Genomic DNA, 21,712 nt, shown 5'->3' with positions numbered 1-21,712 from the left:
TTCGCAACTTTTTCATTAAAAATGGGTCCCACAGTACTATTCACACATTTAAAAATTATTTTGCTACAGTGTTTTCAGTTTTCAGTTTTCAGTTTTAGCAAAATAAGTTCTATCCAAACGGACTCTTAGTATGTTATCAAATAGAGTTTTAGGTTTTTAACTTCCAATATGCGCAACCAAGTGGACCTATATACAGTTGGTTTACAAAACAGTTCTTTTCAGACCATATATTATTTTTTACAGTTTGATGACAATGTATGACTGTAACTGGTGAATCATCTTTAAAGATCTACAATTGTTTTTTTCACAATTTAAAACGACATGTTCGCATCTTAGCATAGTGAAAGAGATAGAGAAAAGGCTTTCTATCTCAGTAGTTAATGAAACACAAACACACACACTCTCTCTCACTGACAGTGACAATATCTATGGCTCGCAAAGACAGTGAAGGAGCTCTGACACTCACAAACCCAACATCATCCTCTTCTCCAATCACAGCCTTAGACCCACTTGACGCTGAGTTCGGTTTCTCTCGCCTGGACTTCAGGACTAGTCAACTCGCCGGGTCAGTCGAGTTCTACCAGCGCCATGTCTTCCTTTGCTACAAGAACCCCAGGTTTGGCCCTCCAAAATTGAGGCCTCCGAATTCGATCAGGTTCCCAGGTTGCTCTCCGCTGCTATCATGGCTAGGAAGGCTGATATGAACAAAGAGGTGTGTGTGTGTCACCGTGATTTTTTTTTTTTTTTTGTGGTTTTTAGTTTCATTCTGGTGAAAGTGGGGTTTGGTATTTTGTTAATTGAAATTGGTTTTTTGTGTGATTTTGTAGAATTTTACGTGAAGTGTTGATATGTGTTCATTGTAAATTTAGTGAATTGAAATTGATTTTTTGTGTGATATGTGCTTTTGTTCAAAGTATTGATATGGGTTCATTGTAAATTTAGTGAATGGAAATAATGGGTTTTGTGTGATTTGGGTGTCTTTTGTTCTAGGAGTTGGTACGGGTTCATTGAAAATTTAGTGAATATGATTTGGGTGGTTATGTGATTTTGGAGGCCTTTGTTCTAAATGTTGATATGGGTTCATTGCAGCTTTAGTGAATTGAAATGTGTTTTTCATAGCAATTGTGATATCTTGTTTACAGTTTCAGCTGGACTACTATTGCTGTTTCAAACTATTATGTAGGAGAACAGTTCTTGGCCTTCTGGGTGTCTGTCACAGCTTTCATGAGTGTGGGGATAATGTATTATAGACTTGCAATTTTTTTGTTATCAGCTGCTAGTTGACTGTTTATTACCTAGATCCAATGTTAAATGTGGCCAGCAAATCATTAAATTTGATTATTATGGTAATTATAATTTTATATTTGTTTCATAATGAGAGTATCCACCAGCATATGAGTTTAGGCAAGTGAATGAAGTATTGTGATGATAGTGAATAATGTTGTTTATTGATCCTTGATCTTACTAATTATATCAATTGTATAATTCTTTCCTAATTAAATTTGTGTGTCGAAATGTTGCTTGCTATTCCATAATCTCCCTCCTTTCAGGCATTTAGTATTAATTGATGTTAACCTTCATTCCTTGTTTCTTTCCTCTTGTTTCTCTTTAGACCCGCTTGACAATATGTGATGGACATGATGGAACTGAGACATCAAATGGGGATGTATTAATCTTTCCAAACATGATAAGATACAGGTCAATGACATGCTCATTTGGCATTTAGTTAGATGCTTTTTCATTCCCCCCCCCCCCCCCAAAAAGGTTAATACTGATCGAGTTTGGTGAAAAATGCAGGAGATTGACCCACTTTGATGTTGATTCATTTGTCGAGGAAGTGCTTGTGAAGAATCTTGAATGGCTTCCTGTAAGATCTGAAAGATGAAAGGGTTCTTATGTTTTTGTATGTTGTCATGGGTCACGAGATCAACGATGTGGAGTTTGTGGACCTGCCTTGATTAGTAGATTCAAAGAAGAGATAGAATTACATGGTGTTCAAAGTACAGTTTCTGTTAGCCCATGCTTACACCTTGGGGGGCATAAGTATGCAGGAAATGTTATCATATTTGGCAGGAAATGTTATCATATTTGGATCGAAAATCAATGGAGAAGTCACTGGGCACTGGTAAGCGGATGTCAATTGATTGATTTACTTTTACCACCTAATGCGTTCAAGTTTTTCATACTATGTGATTTAGTAGGTAGAGTTTTTCATCCTTCCCAATAATACATTGATCAGTTTATTGATAATGGAGCCCTCTTTTTTTCTTTTTAAATCTATAGGTATGGATATGTCACTCCAGAGGATGTACCTGTATTGCTTGAACAACATATTTTGAAAGGAGAAATTGTAGATTGGTTGTGGAGGTAATATTCTCATATCTTCATCCTTTGTGTGTGCACGTGTAAACTATAAGATCTCTTTCTAGGTGGTTTGCATCTACATCAAAGCTGTATCCACTTTTAACATCAGTTGTAGCTGTATGACAGGAGCATTCATGAATTTTTTTTTTAGTCATGAAAGTGGGAGGTAAGAAAGAAAATTGTGTAATGGAAAATTGTGCTTCAATTGACCCAGGATCTAGGGTTTGATATAAATGAGTTTATCCACCCTCATTTTTTGTTGCTGCATTGTAGTGTCCGTTTGGCACGATTAATTTTGCCAATTTATTTTACTATTCAGTTTATTTTTGCTGCTATTCATGGGTCCCACAGTACTTTTTGGTACATTTATGAGTCACACTATACTATTTCAGCTAACTTTTACTTTTATCTATATTACTTTCAACAAAAAGTTTTCAGTTTCAATAAAATAACCGAATCCCAAACAGACCCGTAGTGTCAAACATTTGCTAGTTCATATTTTGTCTCCAATTATGATTAAATTCAAATTGTTGACTAGGCTTTACTGAAACGTTTGATGGTGCATTCAGGGGTGAGATGGGATTCTTAGAAGAGGAACAGAAGAAATCCCAAGAAATAAGGATCAAGTTAAATGGCGAGATAGATGTTGGGAAAAACGCTGAAGAACTATCGCAAATGCATAAGATTGAGAAGAACACTGCTACTTGTCAATCTCGACTTGAGGTAAAGGGATGTTGCCAAGGAAATGGAAGCTCATACTGCTGCCAAAACCCTATATTTCCTAAAAAGCTAGAGAATCTAGATGCTAATGTGAGTGCTACAAAGGTGATTTTTTATAAAAATGGCAGCAAGGAACTAAACTCCAGGATTAAAAGCCTACTTTAGCACGCCCCAGCCTATGAATTATGATTTTAGTCCCCTGAAGCTATGCTATTCTTGATTGAATACATTCTTTCCTTTGGTAATTGATTGACTTTGGAACTATTTTTTCTTAAGTTAATTGATTGATCACTTGCCAAGATGTAGGCAAAACCATAAGGTTTCACATCACATCGGGAAGACTGGAACTCATAAGGAGCCCTACTTTGATAATTTGAAGTATATATATAAGGAAGTATTGTTCCCGTCTTTGGCTGGACTATTTTACTCCATATCTATGAGACACTCTTGAAACTCCTTAGATTGATTGTTTGGTGGATTAAACACGAGACCTTTGAATTTATGTCACCCTCCAAAACGATGATTCCACCACCTGAATTCCCCTGTGTGGTGTCGATAGCCCTTGACTTCATATAATTCTAGTAATATTGAAAATATGACTAACAACACAAAACATTGATTGCTGGTGTTTTATTCATTTATTTATTTTGGATAAATGATAAGGTCATTAATGTAAATAAAAATGCACAATTCTCTTTCCTCAAGGAGTGCAGAAAAGTCCAAACACGAACAGTACTCACAAGACTTTAATGTTCATCTAAAGCTTGCATCCTTCAACTATCTTTCTCATCCCCATATATCCTTTGCCACTTTAGGACTACATTTAAGAATTCTCATAACTCCTTCCTAATTGCGAAAATGATTGCAAGGTGCAATCTCATCATGAGTTCTTTCTATTGTTATATCATAGTTCACCTTATAGAAGCCTTAAGGAGGAAAGTACCAATGAGCACGACATTTTTACTTAACATTGTATGCTCTCTCCTGTGTCGATAATCTGATTCTATGCACATTACATTGACTCTCTCTCTCTCTCTCTCTCTCTCTCTCTCTCTCTCTCTCTCATTTTGTTTATAAATTGTTCTATTTTGAGGTATTGTCCGCTTTTAAAATTTAATAAATGAGATACAAATTTTCACAACTTTCTTAATTTATCCTTTAATTTATTTGAAAAGTCTTTCCTTTTTTCTATTTAAAACAAAACTCTAAACTCATTATACGTGATGTGGTAAAAAGGACAAGACATGTCAATTAGAATTTAAAGAATGTAGTCTACTTTTAGGAAATGTTTGGAATAGAGAACTTACAACAATACAACATGCCAAATTCTTAAGATTGAAGAACAAGAAGAGCTCAATTAAGAGAAAGATTTATCCAATAGACAATCTTAACAATTACATCCAATCACAAATTGACAATGTTAATCATTACATCCAATCACATACGACAAGAAAGTTACCCCTTTTCTCATAGGAACTTACCTATTACAAAGATACACATAGCAATATGATACCAAATGTTATTCATTATCAGGTTTGTCTATAAGTTATTACAATAAACCCTAAACCCGTTATACACAATGTAGCAAAAAAGACAAGACATGCCTTGCTTGCATTTAAAACTTATCATCTACTTTCTCATAATATTTGGAATTACAATAATATGCTGCCACATTCTCTGAAGTTTGAGGAACAAGAAGAAATCTATTAAGAGAGGGATTTATCCAAGAGATAATCTTAAATATTACATACAATCACAAACTGCACAAAAGTTATTCCTTTCTTATGGGGACTTACCTATCGCAAAGATGTACATAACAATATGATATCAATCATATTCATTATCAAGTTAGTTTGTAAATTATTGTAACAAATCTTAAACTTGTTATATGCGATGTGTTGTAAAAGACAAGACAAGACGTGACTTAACTGCATAAGATTTAAAACTTGTTGTCTACTTTCAAGAAATGTTTGGAATAGAGAATTTAAAATAATACAACGCCACATTCTCTAAAAATTGAGGGATAAGAAGTGATCTGTTAAGAAAAATATTTATTTGAGAGACAATCTTAATAGTTACATCGAATCACAAACTGACAATCTTTTGTTACATCGAATCACAAACTACGTGGAAGTTATCCCTTTTTCATGGGAACTTACCTATCGTAGAGATGCACATAGCAAAATATCATACCAATTGCATTTATTATCTAGTTAGTTTGTAAGTTGTAATAAATACTAAACCCGTTATACATGATGTGGTGAAAAAACAAGACATATCTTGCTTGCATTAGGATTTAAAACTTGTCATCTACTTTTCCGAAATGTTTGTAATCGAGAACATAATAATAATACAATGCCGCGGTTCTCCAAAAAATGAGGAACAAAAAGAGATCTATTAGGAGAAATATCTATCTAAAATACAATCTTAACAATTACATCCAATTACCAACTGAGAATCTTAACTGTTACATCCAATTACAAGCAACATGAAAGTTGTCCCCCTTTTTTTTATCTGAACTTATCTGTCATAGAGAACTTACAATAATATAACACCGCGTTCTCAAAAGGTTAAGGAACCATAAGAGATTTGTTAAAAGAAAGACTTATCTGAAAAACAATCTTAACAATTACATCTAATCACAAAATGAGAATCTTAACTATTATATCCAATCATAAACTACATAAAAGTTACTCCATTTTCATGGGGATATCTATTAGAGATCTCACATAAAAATATGATACTAATCATATTCATTGTCAGCTCAAATTTGAAATTATTATGTTTTAAATATGACACTAATCTCATTCATTGTTACTTTCATTTTTAAACATGTTATATAATAATTGAAACTAGCTTTAACATTTTCTATTTGTGACAATATAAAGTAATATTATGAGCGTCACCGAAAAAATATTGTGTGAGACGAGTGCATGAGCCCATTGTCTCACTGACATGTGAATCTCACACATATAAAATCCACATGTCAGTGAGATAATAGGCACATGCACTCGTCTAACAAGGTATCCACTCAAGTGTCATCCCCACACACAATACAAGCACACAAACAAAGTCCTAGCCTAACTATTATGAACATTTTACTATATCCAAGAACTATAGAATAGACTAGGAAATTCATTAAAAAAAAAAAAGAGTAGAGTTGAAAAAGAGATCCAAGAATCAAAAGAGAGAAGACGCTCTAACTCCAAGGGTCAAGAAGCTCCCCCTGAATGACACGTGTCATGCTGTCCTTAAGCAATGACGAAAGTCTATTTCCACACCCCTCCTTCCAATACCACTGGAACCCAACCCCTCTCTCTCTCTCTCTCTCCAAACACAAACACACTCACTGTCTCTCTGTCTCTCTCTCTCTCTCTCTCTATCAAAACAGACACTCACTCACTCACTCTCTCTGACAGTGATGATATCTATGGCTAGCAACAGAGACAGAGAAGAAGCTCTGACATTCACGAACCCATCTTCACCAATCACAGTCTCGGAATCACTTGACAGCTACCTCACCGACCCAAATTCTCTAATCGGCAGCGCCTCCGGGAGCTTCCAGAACGAAGGGTTATTATCTGGCGGAGCCGATACTGCCCTCAGTGACGCTGAGTTCGGTTTCTCTCGCCTGGACTTCAAGACGAGTCGACTCGCTGGCTCCGTCGAGTTCTACCAGCGCCACGTCTTCCTTTGCTACAAGAACCCAAAGGTTTGGCCCCCAAGAATCGAAGCCTCTGAATTCGATCGTGTTCCCAGGCTGCTCTCTGCGGCTGTAATGGCTAAGAAAGCTGATATGAACAAAGAGGTAGGTCACTGTTGAGTTTTTTTTTTTTTTTGTGTGGTTTTTAGTTTGGATTTCGTGAATTGAAAAATGGGATTTTTTGTGTGAGTTTCGAGGCTTTTGTTTCAAGTGTTGATGTGGGTTCATTATAAATTTAGTGAATTGAAATGGGTTTGTGTGATTTCTTGTTTGTGAAGAGCTGATATGAACAAAGAGGTGTGTCACTTGTGAATTGAAATGGGGGTATTGTGTGATTTTGGGGCCCTTTTGTTCTAAGCGTGGATATGGGTTCATTGTAAATTTAGCAAATTGAAATGGGATTTTGTGTGATTTGGGAGGCTTTTCTTCTTAGTGTTAATATGGGGGTTTATTGTGAATTTAGTGAATTGAAATGGGTTTTTGTGTGATTTTAAAGGATTTTTTCTCAAAGTGTTGATATGAGCCAACTGTAAATTTAGTGAATTGAAATGGGTTTTTGTGTGATTTTGGAGGCCTTTGTTCTAAGTGTTGATATGGGTTCATTGTAAATTTAGTGGAAATAGGTTTGTGTGATTTCTTGGTTCTAGTGATGGTTGGTTTTAGATTTATTAAATTGAAACGGTTGTGTGTGCCTGGTGGAGTGGGTTTGTTTTAAGGTGTGATTTTGGAGGCTTTTGCTTTCAGGGTTAATGTGGGTTTATTCTGAATTTAGTGATTTCAAAATGGGTTTGTGTTTTTTGTTGGTTTTTGATTTCACTCCTGATAATGGTTGATTTTGAATTTAGTTATTTGAAACGGGTTGAATGGGGGGAAAAGAAAGAATGTGGCAGGCCCCGATTAATTTGTTGAGGATCATAGCCGACCCTGAAATTTGGGACTAAGGCTTTGTTGTTGCTGCTGCTGTTGTTGAAACAGGTTTGTCTGCTTTGTGGATTAGTTTGGTTGAGGTGTGTTTTGGAGGGTTTTTTGTATTTTGATGTGTGATTTGGAGGCTTTTTCTTTCACTGCTGAAGTGGGATCATTGTGAAATTAGTGAATTGAAAGGGGTTGTGTGTGTTGATGGTTGGTTTTATTTGAGGGTGTGTTTTGGAGGCTTTCGCTTTCAACGTTGACATGGGTGATAGGGTTTGTGTGTTTTGAGAATTGATTGTATTTAAAGGGTTATTTGGACGCTTTTAGGTTCACTTTTGATATGTGTTGATTTTTAAGTTTGTTAATTGAATTTTTTTTTTTCGTGCATTTCTTGTATATTAGGAGTAATTTGGAAGTATGAGTTGATCTCTTTTTGATAAATGTTTTATGGGGGATTGGTTGGGAATTTGTTGATTTCTGGTGGGTTTAGGGTATGTTATGGATTTGTTTCTGTTCTGGGATTCATTTGAAATTTGTGATTTGGTGTCCATTGGTTTGGACGTGGTGTGAATTTATTTTGTTTTCAGGATATTGAGGTGAGTGTTTTGGGGTCTTGTGGATTGTTTGTATTTTTGGAGTGATGTGAGGATGTGAATTGTGGGGGACCTAGAAGATTGGTAAGTTTGTTGCAGTAGAGGTTGGGGTTTGGGTAATTTTGGGGATGATTGATGTTGTTTTGAAAAAATATATTTTGGTTCTGAATAAGGCATAGATTTGATTCTCTTAATATTAGTAATACTGGTTAAAAAAATATGGTTCTAGTTGTCAGTATTGGTTGTAGGATTTGTTGCTTAGTTTGTGGAGAGGCTATTATGAGAAGGGAATGGTATTTAGTTCTAGAAATAAAGAAAAACAATTATGCCCCCGAATTTGCATTCAAGTATTAAAAAGACATCTCTTACCACCATAATCTGGCTTACTCAGTCTAAATTTTTTCTATTTTCTCTCTTCTTTATTTTTTTGATGTCTTTATTGTTTGGTTGTCAAGTTGAGATGGTGCCTCCTATTTCATCAATACACCAAAAAGTAGTAACCATGTTGAGAGCTTGATTTTCAGTGTTCCAAGCAGTTTCAGCTGGACTGCTAGTGCTGTTTCAAATATATGTAGGAGATCAGTTTTGTCTTCACAACATTCATGACTATCAGGGTACTGTATTGTAGGTGTGGACTTCTTTTTTTGGATACATCATCTTCTAATTGACTGTTAAATACCTAGATCCAAGAACTGATGTTAACTGTGGCCTGCAAATTATTGCATTTGATTATTATGGTAATTAGTATATATATTTGTTTCATAATGAGTATCCAGCAGCCTATGAGTTTGGGCAAATGAATGAAATAATGTGATGATGGTGGATAGTGCTGTTTTTTGATCGTTGATGTTACCTGCTTAAAATAGCCTGTCATACATGTTGCTTGCTATTCCATTACCTCCCCTTCCCCCAGTATAATATCAGTTGATGTTAATCTTCTCCCCTTGTCTCTTTCCTCTCATTCTCTTTAGACCCGCTTGACAATATGCGAGGGACATGATGGAACCGAGACATCAAATGGGGATGTACTAATCTTTCCAGACATGATAAGATACAGGTCAATGGCATGCCCGTTTGAGATTTGGTTAAACGATTTTTTTTTTTTTTCCCCACTAAATTTTTTACCGATCGACTATGGTGAAAAATGCAGGAGATTGACACATTTTGATGTTGACACATTTGTTGAGGAAGTGCTTGTGAAGGATGGTGAATGGCTACCTGGAACTCCTGAAAGATTAAAGGGTTCATACGTTTTTGTATGTTCTCATGGGTCCCGGGATCGCCGTTGTGGAGTTTGTGGACCTGCCCTAGTCAGTAGATTCAAAGAAGAGATAGAATTACGCTGTCTTCAAAGTAAAATTTCTGTTAGTCCATGCTCACACATTGGGGGACATCATTATGCAGGAAATGTTATCATATTTGGATCAAAAATCAATGGAGAAGTCACTGGACACTGGTAAGGGGATGTCATTTGATTGATTTATTTTTACAAGCTAATGCATTCAAGTTTGTCATACATTGTGATTTACCAGGTATAGTTTTTCATCCTTCCCAAGGCATATATACATTTTCTTAATTTATTGATGATGGAGCTTTCTTTTTTTAATGTATAGGTATGGTTATGTCACTCCAGAGGATGTACCTGTGTTGCTTGAGCAGCATATTTTGAAAGGAGAAATTGTAAATGGGCTGTGGAGGTAATCTTCTTGTATTTGTCCTTTGTGTGTTGTGTTTGTGTGTAAACTGTATGATTTCTCCCAAGGTGGTATGCAGTTTTTTTTTCCCTCTACTAGAAGTAGACTAGCGTGCGTTTGGCATTAGCTTATTTCACTTTTTGCTGAAAATGTGCTAAAGTATATTTGTACTTTGAAAAAAAGAGAAAAAGTGAGGATTTAAAAAGATTTACATAAAAGCTAAACAAAAAGGCTAAAGACAGACCGGACACATATCTCAGAGCTGTATTGCTTTTGATATCAATTTTAGCTCTATGATAGGAGCTGAATGGAAGATTTCTTTGTTCCTTTATATAGGAAGCTGGGAGGTAAGAAAGAAAATAGAGTAACAAAGAATTGTGATTCAACTCACATAGAACCTGGAGTAAATATAAATGAGTTCATCAACTGTTGCTTTTTGTTACTACACTGTAGTGTCATGTGTTGGTCCATATTTTGTCTCCAAGTATTTTTAAATTGAAATGGTTGACTAGGCTTAACATTTGATGGTGATTTCAGGGGTCAGATGGGATTATCAGAAGAGGAACAGAATAAATCCTATGAACTTAGGCAAAATTTAAATGGCGAGACAAATGTTGGGAATAAAACTGAAGAACTGACACAAACACATAAAAGTGAGATGCACACTGCTGCTTGTCAATCTCAACCTGAGGAAATGGGGTGTTGCCAGGAAAATGGAAACTCGCACTGCTGTGGAAACCCTGCATTTCCAGAAAAGCTAGAGACTCAAGATGCCAATGTGGGTACAGCAAAGGTGATATCCGATAAAAAGAGTAGCAAGAAACTAAATTCCAGGATCAATAGTGTTAAAGGAGGTAGTGCACGCAAAGTTCGTGCAATGCCAACATGGTTTGATAGCTGGGAGCAAGAAGATATGTATGCAGCTCTCGCTGTTGTTTGTGCTGCAGCATCTGTTGCCATTGCCTATAGTTGCTACAAACAGTTGTAGATAAACTTCAAAGCCAATCTCTATATTGTGTTCATGATATAACGGGTTAGAGTACTCTTCCCTTTATTGTCTCCAATCTTTATAAGATACCAATGTCACTTCATGTTGTAATGCCTCTGCAAAAAGAGCCTTTGACTTAGAAGCACAAGTGTTTGGATAAAATCATCAAAATGATGTATAAAAATGTCGGTTTTGCCTCGGGGCACTTAAATTATCTCTTTCTTTTTTTTTCTTTTTTCTTTTTTCTTCTTTGGGTATGCTAGATTTGTGAAATTTGCACAAAAGCAAATATGTAAATCTCAAATCTCATAATTTTCAAAATTTTGGCACGTCTTCTTTCAAGAGATTATTCAGTTTGTAATATTGATCAAATTTTATATAGAGCACGATTTGTATTTTACTAATTTGAACCAATGGATGGCATTTGATAGCAAGCTCCCTCTCTCTCTTCGAAGGAAACATATATGAGGCAAGATCAATTTGGGAGGTGGATAGGTATGTCCACAGTTCTAACTTCTGATAAGCTGATTAGCATTGTATCCCCTATTGATTAGCATTGTATCCCCTATGGAGCTGGAAGGCACGGCCTTTTAAGAGGTTTTTTGGCTTATCAAATATAATTCGTGCATTTATTTGGAAGTAAACTTTCAACTTTACCCGTGTTTATGGAGATTCAAACTAAAAGGTTATATTTATTCCCTTGTTAATGGAATATTTGGAACAGAAGGATATGGGGGGAGAGGGGAGGAGAGTGGTGGATAGAGAAAGGTGGTTTGAATATGCTAATCTATCTCCCTCCATCCAAAGTCCAAACAAAAAATTAAATATCAAGTTATTTGAACACATTGGACCTAGAAGGCTTCAATCAAGCCCAGATGGGGAATCTCTTAGTTGTTAAAGATTAATGGACTGCTAATTTGAAATTTTATAATCTTGAGGTTTTGGCTTCTGGATATAGTCGGATCTGTGAAAATGAACAAACACTAATAATACTGATCATAATATGGTGTGTGTTTGGAAAAGGGTCACCAGGATTTGCAGGTTACAGCTGTACAGCTTTGAAATAAAGCCAGATAGGTCAAAAAGAAAGCTGAGTTGGATTACTCAAGCAGTTAACATTAATTATAAAAGATTACACTTGTTCTCAAGCTTTCTACACTAATGATCTAACATTATGATCATATTATGATCATCCACCCCAAGGTGGTAATGTCAACTACACCAGGTTAGCTTTGTACTATAAAAAACCTGCATCAAGCTGATGCAAGTGGAATTTGTTATCTGATAATTGAAGTACAGCCTCTCACTGTAGCCATCTGATAATTGGATCTCAGTGTCATGTAGACTTGGAATTGTCACATTTGTGTTCTTCAATCACCATTAATTTTAACGCCCTTCAATGAATTGGCAAGCCCATTCCGATTTCCTAACTTTTGGAATTCAGTTTGTATGGTCTTCATGATCTCGGCGTCTTCTGGGTTTGGCTCAGGAAAATCTACATGCATTGACCCCTGTTTGATTGGTGAAGTAGACTCCTTAGTCAAAGCTTTCTGATTGATATAATTATAGAGTTGTTGATGTAATGCATGGTCTAATGAGAAACAGTTGTCAGTGCCCTCATTTCTATAATGCTTGGACGATCCAGAGCCCTCTCTTCTACAAAAATGAGGGAGCGATCCGTAATCCATTATCTGAATACAAGTGAACAATGTTCTTGTCAAATAAATAGAACATACAGATGACAATAGTGCGGGCAGAAAAAAAACAGTAAAGAATTCCATCTAAGCTGGTGAGGCAACATGAGAAAGAGAGATTAAATGTTGAGACCATTACATTGCTCATTAAAAGAAAATCTTGATGGGTGGATAGTTTTTTTTTTTGGGTGGGGGGTTACTGATACGCTTTCACTTAACCCCCACATTGCTCATTAACATTACAAGAGTACCAACCAACAATTAATAAGTTGAATGCACAAACTGGAAAAATTCCAAATTCACCATACAGGAGGACCTAAAAATACCTGCCTTGACCTATAAAATTTGACACAACTTGATTTGAAGACAGGACGCAATATAGAGATTAAATTTGCTATTGAAACTTAGACCTACCTAAGAAGCTAAGCCATAGCATGTGTTAATTAAGGGTGAAGCAAATCCTACACATATCACGTATTGCATAAACTATCAAACAAGCCAAATCCTACTGTCTTTGGGAGGGCAGTTTCTGCCTAGTTTAATCAGAAGTGCAGCATGTTATCCTTCTTGGGAGAGTTTTTGTAATTTTCTTTAGCTAGATCAGGCTTTGTCCTTGTTTGTATTCAAACTGGGTTAGTTCTATTTAGCTTTCTGTTTGTTGTAGTTTTTCACAGAAACATAGAATAAATTAAACTGGGTTAGTACCATTTGTATTTAGAAATTTTCTTTTAAGAACTGCTGATGCTGACAGAAACATAGTATCATTATTTTAATTGCCATTAAGTTATTTCTTAAGCAAGCAGTTCTATACATGGATTTGGCCTTTCTTTTTTGATAATCAAGATGGTGAATTTTATTGAAATAAATACAAATGGAAACCATGCTTACCTTCAGTAACTCATCTCTTCCACAACCTTGCAGAACCTGGATTTTCTGCCTTGTTCTTTCTTGCAAAAGAGGCTTTACAACCTGGCAACGATTGAGCGTTAAGCATTTTGATGCAAAAGAAGTAAACGTTTTCAAAAGTGAAGTATTGACACAAACCTTCCAACATGCTGAAAATATATAGGGTGCATTTACAATATAATACGTATCTGTCTTCTCAGGATAGTTCAAGTCATCAATTGTAGATATAGCAGTCAAAAGCTGCATTAAGATTGAACAGATAGTGATGAAAAGTGTCAAATATACAGTCCACAGAGTGCGGGTAGGCAAAATATTAGATTAATTGATATTGAAATAGAAATCACCTTTTTTTCACAACTAAATAAGTCATTGAAAAAGCACAAAAGGCAACCCAAGCACAAGGAAAGCATACAAGAGAAACATCACAATTATGAATGCAGATATTGAAATTGAATACACTTGTCTACTTATGATGTATAAAGAAACTAATACATGCCCTTATGACAGAAACATAGAATAAATTAAACTTGTAGCAACAAAACTGTACACAGGTAACACATGGAATGACAGTAATCCAAAACTTATTGTTCATTATATAAAAGATATGTAAGCCAATATGACCTCACGCTTTTTGTTACCAGTGCAACAGCATAGAGAAAATGGCTTTTTGGGGTTCTACACCAAATCAATTTTCCAAAAAGGAAACCTTGAATCCACTCCACTAATAGGTGACGTACTGCTCTTTTATTTATAAACCATAGTATATCAGATATAGTAATGATACCTAATAGCTGATAACTATCTATCAAAAAAGGGATATCAAGTCTAAAATGAATGTGAGATGCAAAACCCTGATGTCCACAATAAACTCTTCTTAAACAAAAGGAAGATTACAACATGAAGCTGACCATTACCCTCCAAATCAAAACAAATTATGCCCATTGATAGATTTTATAGATTAAGGGCCCTATTTGGGAAAGGAGTGACAGTTAAAAGAAAAGACAAGTTAGAGGTTTAAGGAATACAGATGGATACCTTAATGTTATTCAGCGCTGAAAGCTTTAAACCAGTCATGTCTAAGATTTTCAGACAGGTACCAATATGTCGTCCATGCTTCTGTGTTGCAGAAGGCTACAACACAAGTAAAATCAGGCCATAAGACAAGTTACAAGTCATAAAGATTATTGAATAATTCAAGTACACACCAGAACTACACGATCTCTGTATTCATTCATCTGGATGTGTGACTGCACATAGTAATTTGCCTAAAAACAAAGAAACATGTCAGGTAAACTGTAAATATCAAGAAAACCCCAACATATGATGCACATAGCAGTATATAATACTGCCTTGTGCTCACAAGTGAAGCATATTTAATGAACATAAGTACATTCATCTAGAAGCAAGTAATTATTAATATTTATTCAGAACCATTATCATGTTCCATGTCTCAAAGAAGCATGAAACAGAAGAACCTAGCATGAAGAATACGACCGCAAAGTAACCATAATTTATTGGAAAGGAATATTGCAACACTATAAAATTTCAGGGAATTATACCCGTACTCCATATCTATACCACTTGCAGTCCTACCAGTCCTACTGATCCCTTAAAAGAGGTTGTAGAGAAATTAAGTAATGCTTTATGTATATACATTCTTAGAACAGGAAGTTTGGTACCAACAAAACAGATATAAGCTGATGCCCTTAAACATTGTCCTTTTCTATGATTCAAGCATATGAAAATTTCAATCTTCAAATTAGCTTAATGTATAGCTCAAGCAAATCTTGTATACGTAGTCCATTATATACCAAATCCAGGCCTAATAGCCCAATACAATTTTATAACTGTGAAATTTAAGAAGATTGAATATCATGCAAGATCCTTACAGATGCTTTGTCAAATGTGCTGAGCCCAAGACCAATAGCAATGACTGGAAGGCCCTGGCAAAAGTTAGCAGAAATAATGAGATAGAAAACATAAATAGGAATGCAGGAGTGAAATAATCATCATTAAAGCCTTCATTTCTCATGAATGCAACCATAAATTTCCAAAAGCGACTCCCCACCACCCCAACCCCCCAAAAAAGGGGAAATTTAATTTATTTTTTCTTTTTAAATGTGGGCACAATGGTATATCCATTTGTGGCAAAAAAAAATAATTTTTGAGATGCCAGACCTGCTTAAACAAGTTGGCTGGGAAGCACAACAATGATCAAGATTGAAATCCATGATAATTTTATGTAAATCTGTGAAAGACAGGCATACCTGTTTTGTGTAACCAGAAAATCCTTGAAGGTGAGAATCTCGCACTGCTCTGTACAAGTCAATAGGGATGATAGGTTTCTGTATACAGAAACAAAAGAAAATTTTGTAATGTAATGAATTCTGATCACCATATTTAGGTACAGGGTTGCCACCAACATGGTTCCAAAATATAATCAATCACAATAATCAAATATTACAATCCATGAATGCTAAGCAGAAGATAACATAACAGAAAAAAGCAACCATAAATTTTATTTTTAGTCTAGAACCAAATTTTACCATACATAAAAATACCATATTTTTCTTTTCTGGCCTGGGTTAATAATCAACCATGAGATTTCTGTATGCATATGATTCAAGATTGATCATGAACATATGCTCTTGGCCTAGAACTGAGACACCAGGATTATCTTCAATGTATAAATAATCCTACAAAAAAATCTTAAATATCTACTTTGGGCGGCAGTACATATATCAGATTTCTATACCCTTGCAATTTATACCTTGGATGCAAAAAATTTATTACAATTCATTATTCCAATTTGTTTCTGTTTTTCCTAAAACTCAATGCATTTAATTACCACATGGACCAGAAGTGCCAAAACAGGTTACACAAGCTTACCCTAGAAGTTATATATGATTTATGATTCACCATAAATTTATGTACTTTTTGATAGTTGTAGGTTGGCCATCTTATGGTTGCTTCCAGTTCCAACCTCCTTGAAAGTAACATCTTCAGCATTCAGTAATGTGGAAGAGAAGAAATTGTGGCTTTTGATTCTGAACATAACTTGCTGGTATATTGAGAATAAAATAAAATTTTCATCATATAGCTTCTTCATCCTCACTTCTTAGAGATTATAGTGTCCCATACATGCATATTAAAAGGGATTTTCTCTTTTTCATTTTTTTTGGGGGGGGGTATTGCAATGTACTCTATGTTTGGGACATAGCCCAGGACAAGTCTGACAAGTAGTTTCCTATTTCTTTTTGTCAGTTGCTCATTTTTAAATCTCTAATTTCACAGTTTATATGATACTCTCTAGCAGAAAAGAAACAACATTTCACTAAATGCAAGAATTCACAAAATAAATGAGAAGTCAAGCACCAAACAGAGAAATTTCAGGAGTGACTTTAGCTACAATATTTCATGTTTAGCAACTAATCCCATAACGATAAAACTCACCGACAGTATATTGTCAATCCCATTCTGTACTCTCCACTGTAAACAATCAACCAACTGGAACAGATTTGTTTGGTTAGTAATAGCAGAAGTAGCCAAAGACAAATAACGCTTAAAGAAGAAAATAAAATTTTGCATAGCAATAAGTTCATAGAGAAGCTTAAGTGAAACAAATGGATCTAACCATTTTATGTGCTTTGGCAACATTCCATTCCCTGGCTTTGAGAAACCGAACCAATGTTTCTTTTGGATAACCCTGGTGCATATTCTGGAGATCAAGGTACACACTTTGAATTTAAAAAATTAAGTAATTCTTTTTTTTGATAAGTAAAAATATTAAGTAATTCTTAAAAGTAAAATTGCCAACTTCAATTCAATAAAGCATCACAAAACAGGCACAATCAAATAGATGAGACAACAAAAAAGCACAGGATTTATTTATAAGTAAATGATTCATTGAAGAAGGCAAAATGAGCACGACCCAATCACCTGCGAAGGATAATTATTAGAGAAAATTAGAAAGATCAAGCAACTCAAGTGGATACTCCAAACCCAAAACTCCACTACAAATTTACTTTCTTCCTCTAACACACTTGAAGTGCGAATCATTGTGTCAGACTAAATCCCCTCCACACTAGCCCTAAGTCGATAGCCTCAAGATGAGTCATTCTTTTCAATATAGCAATAAAACTTTGTCTACTTTATTTATGTAAACATATTCCATTAGTGAATGGGTAAGAGAAAAGGGGAAAATTTTAAGAAGCAAATTGATGAAAAAACCAGCCTCCTATCTTAGCCAAACTCCCTTCCGCTCTATAAAAAATGTAAATCAAACCGTGTATGATCAGAAAGGGTTCTGCCAATTCAGATGGAACCCAACAGAATAAAAAAGCAGAATAATATCTACAAATACAGTCAAAAACCTTATCTACCCCAAAGTGAATCAGCTAAACTTCCCTGCAACCAATCCATCAGTTATAAAATAAGTATTATAAAGAAATGAAATAAAAAATTATTATAATTAAAAAAAAAAAAAAGCAAGATCGACCCAGATCACATATAACAAAACTAAAAATGTAAAACAATAAATAAAATCAGTACCTGATCCAAAATAAGCTACATGGTTGATTCAATTAGGCTAAGTAGAGTAAAGGGTTTTGAGTTCTCAGGTATCAAACACTTAAAAGCTAGACAACAGAAAACAAGTGCGTAGCAAAAATTTGTTCCAAAATTTGTACTTTTTTTTTTTTTGCCAACCTTTTTTTCTCAGCATTCAAACAGAAAACAGATCACAGAAACTAACAAAAAAGAGAAGAGACCAACCTTGTAGGAGTTCTTCAGTGGCTCATCTACTGCAACATTTCACAAACAAACAAACCAAAAATAAAAAAAGGCAGTAAATATTAGCAATTTAGGATCAAAGAAGAAGAATTTGAAGAAATTGCCAAGTGGGTTTTTGACAAAAAGCTTACTTTCTTCCATTAAAGACTGGAACTCCTTCACCGCCTCCTCATTTGCAATACCCATCTCCTGCTTTTGCTTTCTAAATCTGAATTAGTAGAAAATATACAAACTTTCAGATGAATTTTTTGAAAACCCAACTGGGTTTGGAGCTCCTCAGCCTCACAGCCTGTGTCTCAGTCTCTCTCAGCCTTTTTAGAGCTCCAAGTTTAGAGAGAGAGAGAGAGAGAGAGAGAGACACAGAGAGAGCTGTGATTTTTTTTTTTTTTTTTTAAATCTGTATATGTTTTTTTTTTTTTGGAGAAATAATCTGTATATGTTTTTTATACATCTACTTCCTCTTTTATGTTTGGTTTTAAAAGTAACTCATATGTTTTTGGTCTCCAAAAAAATAATAAATAAATTATTTGTTTGGTTTAAAGGCTTAAAGTTAAAGATGGAAATAATTTTTTTAATAAAAAGATAGAGAATATAAATGGAAAAACATGTGAATTATGGTTGTAAATTTGTATTACTAGTTATTAGCTGAGTTTAACTTTTCAAAATGTTCCTTCTCAAAAAAAAAAAAACTTTCAAAATGTTTTTTTTTTCTTTTTAATTTTTAATTTCCTTATATGACATTGATTTTTGACTTTAATCTGATCAAACGGTCTAAAATCATTAGATTGAAAAATGGAATGTAAGACCCTCAACATGAGAATATTCTTGTAAGATAATTACAAGAGGTTATTTGATGTAAAATGAGATATTTAAGGGTCATATAAACCTTAATCATGGATTTTAAATGAGGAAGGCTAAAGATACAAACAAAATTTTACACAACTACTGGTGTGGCAGATTGTTTATGGTAAGTAAAAATAAGATGTTAGCTGTGAGTCCAAATTAAAATTAGTAAAAACTTGCCAACTCAACTATTTAAAAAATATTGTGAATTTTTTGTGTATATACCATTTCTCATTTTAAATTCTAGAAATGTAAAAGAGATAAAATGTCATGGAGATAAGGGAGATGACAAATGTGTAAAGCTAATTTTAGTGAATTTTTTTTAGAAAGTTGAACCAAATACCTGGATATGAACATCATTAAGAACTTGATTTGCTCCAATTTTTCTTTAAAAAATAGTTACAACAAATGGGGAGAAGATTTAGAGATTTAATTAATTAAATATAATTTTTAAGAGCCTTGTAGTTTTATAGACAAGTCCAATCTCTCTCATTTGAAGAATCTGGTTTCGTATCATCTTCTTTCATTTGTTGTAAATGAAAAATAATAACAAACATGATTAAAATTAACGAGGGGATAAAACAAGATTTCAAAATAAAGGAAAAACATTATGAAATTAATACAAGATGCAGGCTCAACCTAATTAAACATATTTGATTATGTGCATGACTTTTTTTTTTTTGTCTTGGATTAAGAGAACTTAAAACACTCAACACACCCAAAAGCAGGGATGGAACCAGGATTCGAACCTGGGGGGCCAAAGCTTAAAACATTTTTTTTTTATGAAAATAAAAACTAACATATAAGCTCGTCGAATTTCATCTCATTCATTAGCATCATATTCCCATATTTGCTTACGCATTCCAAAATCACGCACAAAACCTACACTTTCGTCATTGATTAATGTTGAAAAATAAACCATTTAATCTTTTTGGGCATGTTAAAATGCTAGTTAGAAGATAACAGACCTTGAAATTTTTTTCCTTACCAAATGTTGCAGAATTGAAGGTTGTCCACCCATCAACAACACTTCGATTGCCTGTGATAATTGTTTGATTGATACCATCTCCAATCATCAACAAGTACCTCTTGTTCTTTGCAATGGACACATACTCTTCATAAACACCTGCCGTGACATAGATCAAGAAGTATCCATCAGTAGAGGCAGTTTTGTTTGGAGCTGCATTGATGGCATCATTAATGGTGGTGAAGTTTCCACTTCCATTTTTGCTCACGATCACCAAGTCTTTAATGGTGATCTCATTGGATGACTGAAGAAGTTTTCTCCTGCTCATGATCACCATGTCTTTAATGTGGATACTAGCTTCTTCTTTTTTTGGTTTGGGGGGATTCAGATCCTTTAGAGTTCTTAGGGTACTCTACCAGTAGAATTTATTAAATCCTAACCACTCTTTAATGATTTAATAGTTTAAATTCTGCCATGTCAGTATTTCATTAATAATATTCTTAAAATAATAAAATAATGTTGTAAACAAAACAATTAAGATGATTGTTAATGAAATGCTGACATGGCAGAATCTAGACCATTAAATTATTAAAGAGTGGTTAGGATTTAATGAACTCTACTTGGTAGAGTACTCTAGGAACTCTAGAGGATCTGAATCTGTTTGGGGGGGGCAATGTACATGCTATTTAATGATAAGATAACATCGTGACTACTAATTTAATGTCCCAATCACATTTTACTGAAAGCTAAATTAAATATATATCTAATAAAAAATTAAAACCAAATAATTAAAAAAAAAGTATTCTTCTAAAAAATAAAGAAAAAGAAAGTATAGAAGTACTTAAATGATTCCTAATCGAGAAATATATTTTTCGTCATTTAAGATGGGTGTTAGAATGTTAGCAATTATTTTGTCAACAAACATAGCATGGTTATATTGATTATTGTATTTATTTCGACATTAACATTTTCTATTTAATAAATCATTTCTCATAAAAATTTATAAAAATATATAATTTTCCTATATTTAGGGTCCGTTTGGATAGAGCTTATTGCTGAAAACTGAAAACACTGTAGCAAAATAATTTTTAAATGTGTGAATAGTATTGTGGGGCCTATTTTTAATACTTTTTTCTGAATAAAGTGCTTGTGGGTCCCATGAACAGTGCGTGAACAGTAAAATTGGTCTCCCGTACAGTAAAATACCGTGCATGAACAGTACCGGTTACTGTTCATGCGCGTTGAAAAAAAAAATGCAGAAAATTCTCAGCAAAACACAAACGCAGCGTATCCAAACACAGCTTTAGTAGTAACCTTAAAATGAGTTGAAAAATTATCTTTTACCTTTTTTATTTAGTTTGGTGTAAGATAAAATTGTTTTCTCAAAGATTTTTGTGAAAAACAAGTCTATTTCTTGACAAACTAAATAAGAGAAATCAAAAGATCATTTTTCTGTTACTATTTTTTTTTTTCATGATACTACCAAATACATATAACACGTGAAAAACTATCTTCACATAAGATTTTCCATTGAAAC

General features: G+C 34.2%; 2 protein-coding genes and 1 pseudogene across 4 annotated transcripts; 2 read left to right on the top strand and 1 right to left on the bottom strand.

The window, feature by feature from the left end:
* The first annotated feature begins 401 nt into the window (after positions 1-401).
* On the top strand, positions 402-3,377 carry LOC142641060 (altered inheritance of mitochondria protein 32-like; annotated as a pseudogene).
* Positions 3,378-6,411: 3,034 nt separating this feature from the next.
* LOC142638350 (uncharacterized) lies at positions 6,412-11,185 on the top strand. Of its 2 annotated transcripts, none has more exons than XM_075812375.1 (5): positions 6,412-6,892; positions 9,264-9,349; positions 9,443-9,748; positions 9,906-9,989; positions 10,524-11,185. In XM_075812375.1, exons 1-5 carry the CDS (start codon positions 6,506-6,508, stop codon positions 10,972-10,974), a joined length of 1,314 nt encoding a protein of 437 aa, XP_075668490.1. In that variant the 5' UTR covers positions 6,412-6,505; the 3' UTR covers positions 10,975-11,185. The 2 variants fall into 2 exon arrangements, with proteins under 2 accessions (XP_075668490.1, XP_075668489.1); XM_075812374.1 differs by lacking the exon at positions 6,412-6,892 and adding an exon at positions 7,072-7,084.
* An 865-nt stretch (positions 11,186-12,050) lies between these two features.
* LOC142640762 (phosphatidylinositol/phosphatidylcholine transfer protein SFH9-like) lies at positions 12,051-18,814 on the bottom strand. 2 transcript variants are annotated; one of them, XM_075815008.1, is made up of 11 exons: positions 18,497-18,814; positions 18,348-18,376; positions 17,209-17,292; positions 17,028-17,081; positions 15,842-15,919; positions 15,464-15,517; positions 14,780-14,839; positions 14,610-14,705; positions 13,713-13,814; positions 13,557-13,637; positions 12,051-12,665 (listed from the first exon to the last, which is right to left on the bottom strand). In XM_075815008.1, the coding sequence occupies exons 1-11, from the start codon at positions 18,549-18,551 to the stop codon at positions 12,345-12,347; spliced, it is 1,014 nt and encodes a 337-aa protein (XP_075671123.1). In that variant the 5' UTR covers positions 18,552-18,814; the 3' UTR covers positions 12,051-12,344. The 2 variants fall into 2 exon arrangements, with proteins under 2 accessions (XP_075671123.1, XP_075671124.1); XM_075815009.1 differs by having other exon boundaries at positions 17,209-17,280; positions 18,497-18,803.
* Positions 18,815-21,712: the final 2,898 nt, after the last annotated feature.

The sequence above is a fragment of the Castanea sativa genome, chromosome 6 (assembly GCF_040712315.1).
Source record: "Castanea sativa cultivar Marrone di Chiusa Pesio chromosome 6, ASM4071231v1".
Taxonomy (NCBI): Eukaryota; Viridiplantae; Streptophyta; class Magnoliopsida; order Fagales; family Fagaceae; genus Castanea; species Castanea sativa.
Note: the sequence above shows the minus strand (reverse complement) of the source record. Positions and strands in the feature narration are given on the sequence as shown.

Coding starts and splice junctions, on each gene's coding strand:
- LOC142638350 (XM_075812375.1), top strand. CDS start 6,506: ATGATATCTATGGCTAGCAACAGAGACAGAGAAGAAGCTCTGACATTC. Junction 6,893..9,263: donor AAGCTGATATGAACAAAGAG/GTAGGTCACTGT, acceptor CATTCTCTTTAG/ACCCGCTTGACAATATGCGA. Junction 9,990..10,523: donor ATTGTAAATGGGCTGTGGAG/GTAATCTTCTTG, acceptor TGGTGATTTCAG/GGGTCAGATGGGATTATCAG.
- LOC142640762 (XM_075815008.1), bottom strand. CDS start 18,551: ATGGGTATTGCAAATGAGGAGGCGGTGAAGGAGTTCCAGTCTTTAATG. Junction 17,293..18,347: donor CACTGAAGAACTCCTACAAG/GTTGGTCTCTTC, acceptor CTTGATCTCCAG/AATATGCACCAGGGTTATCC. Junction 13,638..13,712: donor TATTTTCAGCATGTTGGAAG/GTTTGTGTCAAT, acceptor AATCGTTGCCAG/GTTGTAAAGCCTCTTTTGCA.